The sequence below is a fragment of the Pectinophora gossypiella genome, unplaced genomic scaffold, assembly GCF_024362695.1.
Source record: "Pectinophora gossypiella unplaced genomic scaffold, ilPecGoss1.1 Pgos_46, whole genome shotgun sequence".
NCBI classification, from domain to species: domain Eukaryota; kingdom Metazoa; phylum Arthropoda; class Insecta; order Lepidoptera; family Gelechiidae; genus Pectinophora; species Pectinophora gossypiella.
Genome location: NW_026063256.1, coordinates 539,743 through 543,460, shown reverse-complemented (window position 1 = coordinate 543,460; position 3,718 = coordinate 539,743). Strand labels below are relative to the sequence as shown.

At 37.1% G+C, this 3,718-nt stretch overlaps 1 protein-coding gene across 1 annotated transcript; it reads right to left on the bottom strand.

The window, feature by feature from the left end:
- Nucleotides 1-1,533: 1,533 nt before the first annotated feature.
- LOC126381349 (uncharacterized) lies at nt 1,534-2,755 on the bottom strand. The gene is made up of 3 exons (XM_050030845.1): nt 2,357-2,755; nt 1,905-2,193; nt 1,534-1,820 (listed from the first exon to the last, which is right to left on the bottom strand). Exons 1-3 carry the CDS (start codon nt 2,753-2,755, stop codon nt 1,534-1,536), a joined length of 975 nt encoding a protein of 324 aa, XP_049886802.1.
- Between the last annotated feature and the right edge of the window lie 963 nt (nt 2,756-3,718).

Here is a 3,718-nt window from a genome sequence, read left to right as displayed (position 1 = left end):
CAAGACGCGTGGGTTGACTTCGGCGGACATTCAGATCTCGGGCGAAGGTATACAAATATTCGTAAACGAACATTTAACCTCTCACAACAAGGCTCTTTTAAAGGCGGCTAGATTGCAATGTAAGGAACTGGGTTTTTGGACGAGAAATGCAAAGATAGGTATATATACGAAAACACGACAAAGCCCCTGCTATAAGGATCCGATACAAAGAACAAGTAGAAAAGTGAAAAAACGTAAAATAGTTAATAAATTGTATAACTTTCGTTTGTTATTTTTATGTACTTTATATTTTGTTTTTTTAATTGTGTTACTGTTGCACCCACACTACACACACACTGTCACATATTGTTATATTACATATTTATTTAAAATATATACAAACTGCTATGATTGCCGTATATTGGTTAGTCTTAGATATATATTACATTTGTCGCTGCTGCGGGAACAACAATATCTTATTCGTATTAGATAGTTACTCAATTTTAAATAAATGACTTTTAAATTTTACTTTCAAAATTCCCGTAGCATTCGCGGTAAATTGATAGATTTTACGCAGGGACTTCTGTTACACGATTACGACATAGTAGGTATATGTGAGACTTGGTTGTTGGACAGCATAAGTGACTTAGAAATAAGCAACAGTCGTTACGATGTACACCGGTGCGACCGGCCGGTGGTCGGGAGCGTGTGGCGGCGCGGCGGCAGCGCGCGCGCAGTGGGCGGCGCACAGTGGTCCCATTTTGAAAATTTGTGGACATAGGACCGAAAGTCGGAATTTCGACCTGATTTGTTTTTTATAAGATAGCTCTTGACTAACAACTTTTATTCAGTAGACAATCTCTAGGATTGATAGTTTTCGAGAAAAAAAATATTGTTTATTTTTTTGTATGGAACAAAATACATATTTTTTTTTTCTAGAGTTGGGCGCATTTGGCGCGGGTTTCGCGTTCATAGGGTGTCAGACCAATATGTTCTGTACCAAAAACTAATTTTACCTTCTGCCGCCACCTGCCGCCCCGCGAATAAAGAGTGATTGAAAATCTCGAAATTAATTGCCGATATTTCGTAAACTACTTGCCTTAGCTGAATTATTTTTATGGGTTTGCTATGTATTACATTTTAGACAACTACTAAGTTCGTAAAAAGCAGCAAAAATAATAAAATTGAAACTTTTATTTTTTTTAATATATAGCTGACGAGTTTCAGAAACTAAGGGAAATAGTATTATAAGATGCAAATCGGTAAAGTATATCCTTAAACCTTTCAAAAGGTTAGTCAAAACAACAAAAACACGCATACTTATGCATGCACCCTTTGAAGATAAACAAACAAATGAGTCATCATTATACTTTGCTCCGATTGGCTGTATTAGCTCAGGTAGCTTGGACGTATTGTGACCGCACCTAATGATGTAACTTCCAACGCACTATTGAAAAGTAGGTACATGATGTCGTTTGAAACATAAAGATGTATTGTAGCCCTGAAAAGGACTGTTTGTAACTGGGAGCTGGAGTTTATCTAGCCATCGATTTTTTATTCCAGTGGATCAGAAATGTCTTCAGGTTCTGCTTGAGAGCATTCCTCTTCTTCAAAGTCAGGGTCCTCCAAATGAAGCAAATTAACAGCATCATCATATAATGACTGATGAGTTTCCTTTGAAAATTTCGGCCTTATTCGGGAAATGTGCGGGTCTGAACTTATTAAAAGTCCGTGGAGAATGTCCTCGTTTGCAACGATTCTTCCTTTTTTCCTCGTGTGTTTTTCTCTCAGATTTCTGAAATCTTTGTTGCGAGCTTCCGAGGCTTCTTCTGATAAGGTTCCTGTAAAAATAATACATATTTAATTAAGCGCGAAATAGTAAATAGATTATAGTACATTAAAATTACTAAAACTATCTAACATACCAATTGGTAGAAGTCCAAAGTAACTGCATATTTCTGCTCCATGCAGCAGCAGTTTATGTACACTTGCTGGCATATAGTACCATGGATACAAATGTTCAAATAATTCTGCCGTTTCTTTGCAATAGCTTCTGAACTTCTCAATATTGATCTTCTTTTCTGAAGCTATTACTTGTAAAATAACAGCAAACCGTAGAATTAAATTTTCATCAATCCCGGTTATTCTGGATGATCTTTTGTAGTCTTGGAAGAAGCGCCTTGCAGTATTTCCGTCATTTGTTGTTCCAAAACCCTGCAAGAAAATATAAAATTATTTGAAATACGAAAAATTTAATTTCAAAATTAAAAAAAAATAATCTAATAATAATAATATTAATAATAATATTTTTAAATATAATCTTCATTGCATTTCAAAATGTTTAAGGTCTTTGTCAATAAAGAAACAAAATAAGTACCTGTTTAACAATATCTATAAGGAGTCCCGTCTCTTCACGAAACTCTTGCTGCGTGGCATTTTTCTTCGCCTCTTTCAATGCTTTGTGCTCCCCTCGTGCACTCCAGCGTTGAAAATCCATATTATAAGATATATGAAGCAGACACTCCATACATCTTATTTTCATATGTAGCGACGAAATTCCGTAGCGGTACAAATCATCGCGAATAGGTTTCATGGCTAAAAGTGCCAAATTGTTCATCTCGCTTGGTTTTGCCAGACAAATGGGACACGTTGCTGCCGAAGGGACGTCAGCGATGCCATTTGCCACTTTCCCATCTATCATCGTCATATGCAGTTCATGAACGATGTCCACAGAACCACACTGCGTTGGTACCAATTCTGAAATTTCGCGCTCCATTTCTAAGTGCTCTGTCTTTATAATTGAGGCAGTTTCGGAAATAAACGTGAACTTCACAGGTCTGCAATAAAACGTAGACGAAGGATTTGGGTTTTCCCAGATAGTCATCCCTGCAGAGTCAACCAATCGCAGAGGCACTATGCTTGTCATCACAAGAGCCGAATCATCAAATTCGAGATTCGATGATTTCTGTTTATATTGGCTTTGAGAAGATGATCCATCAAGGCCCCACTTCCATGTCAATTTTAGCTCCGAAGAAGCTCTGATAGGTCCCATGTCTTGCATAATCCTTTTGATTGTGTGGTCCAATAGTCCTTGTAACCTACAAAGTAAAAACAAAAAGATTGATAAAATATTGCTTGTAATAAAATAAAAAACATTGATTGGACTCAGATACTGAATAGCAATTGCTTCTAAATAAAACATTTGATAATTACCTGATGCGAGCACCTGTTTCTGTCACTTCCACGTGTTCTTCAGATGGGTAACACCGTTTTTTAGCCTCAAGAAGCTTCTGGTAAGATGGTAGCGAAGTAGAGCCTTCATCCAAAAGAAGCTTCCTTAGCACCAGATATTTCCATTTTGATAGATTAAGCGGTGTGCTGAGCGCTAAAGATTTATCTTCACAAATGGGCTTTTGGTTATCCGCTTTTTTAAATATTAACTTTGATACTTCTTCCAATGAATCAGTGTGATTGCTAAGATGCTCTATAATTTTTGCCAAAGCCGATTTCCCATTTTCCTTTAACTTTGATATATAATAATACTGAAGTTCTTCTTCGGTATTTTCAGCCACAAAGGAGCTCGACCGTCTTTTCTTTTGCTTGTTACTTAAATCTGTAAATGGCACCCTTTTCTCTTGTCTAGTCGAAGTCGATGCGTCTGTAGTGCTGACAGATTCGATCGGTAACTCAGCAATCGTATTCTCCGTGTCTTCATCAGGTGTTTCCCCAGGAATAGCCA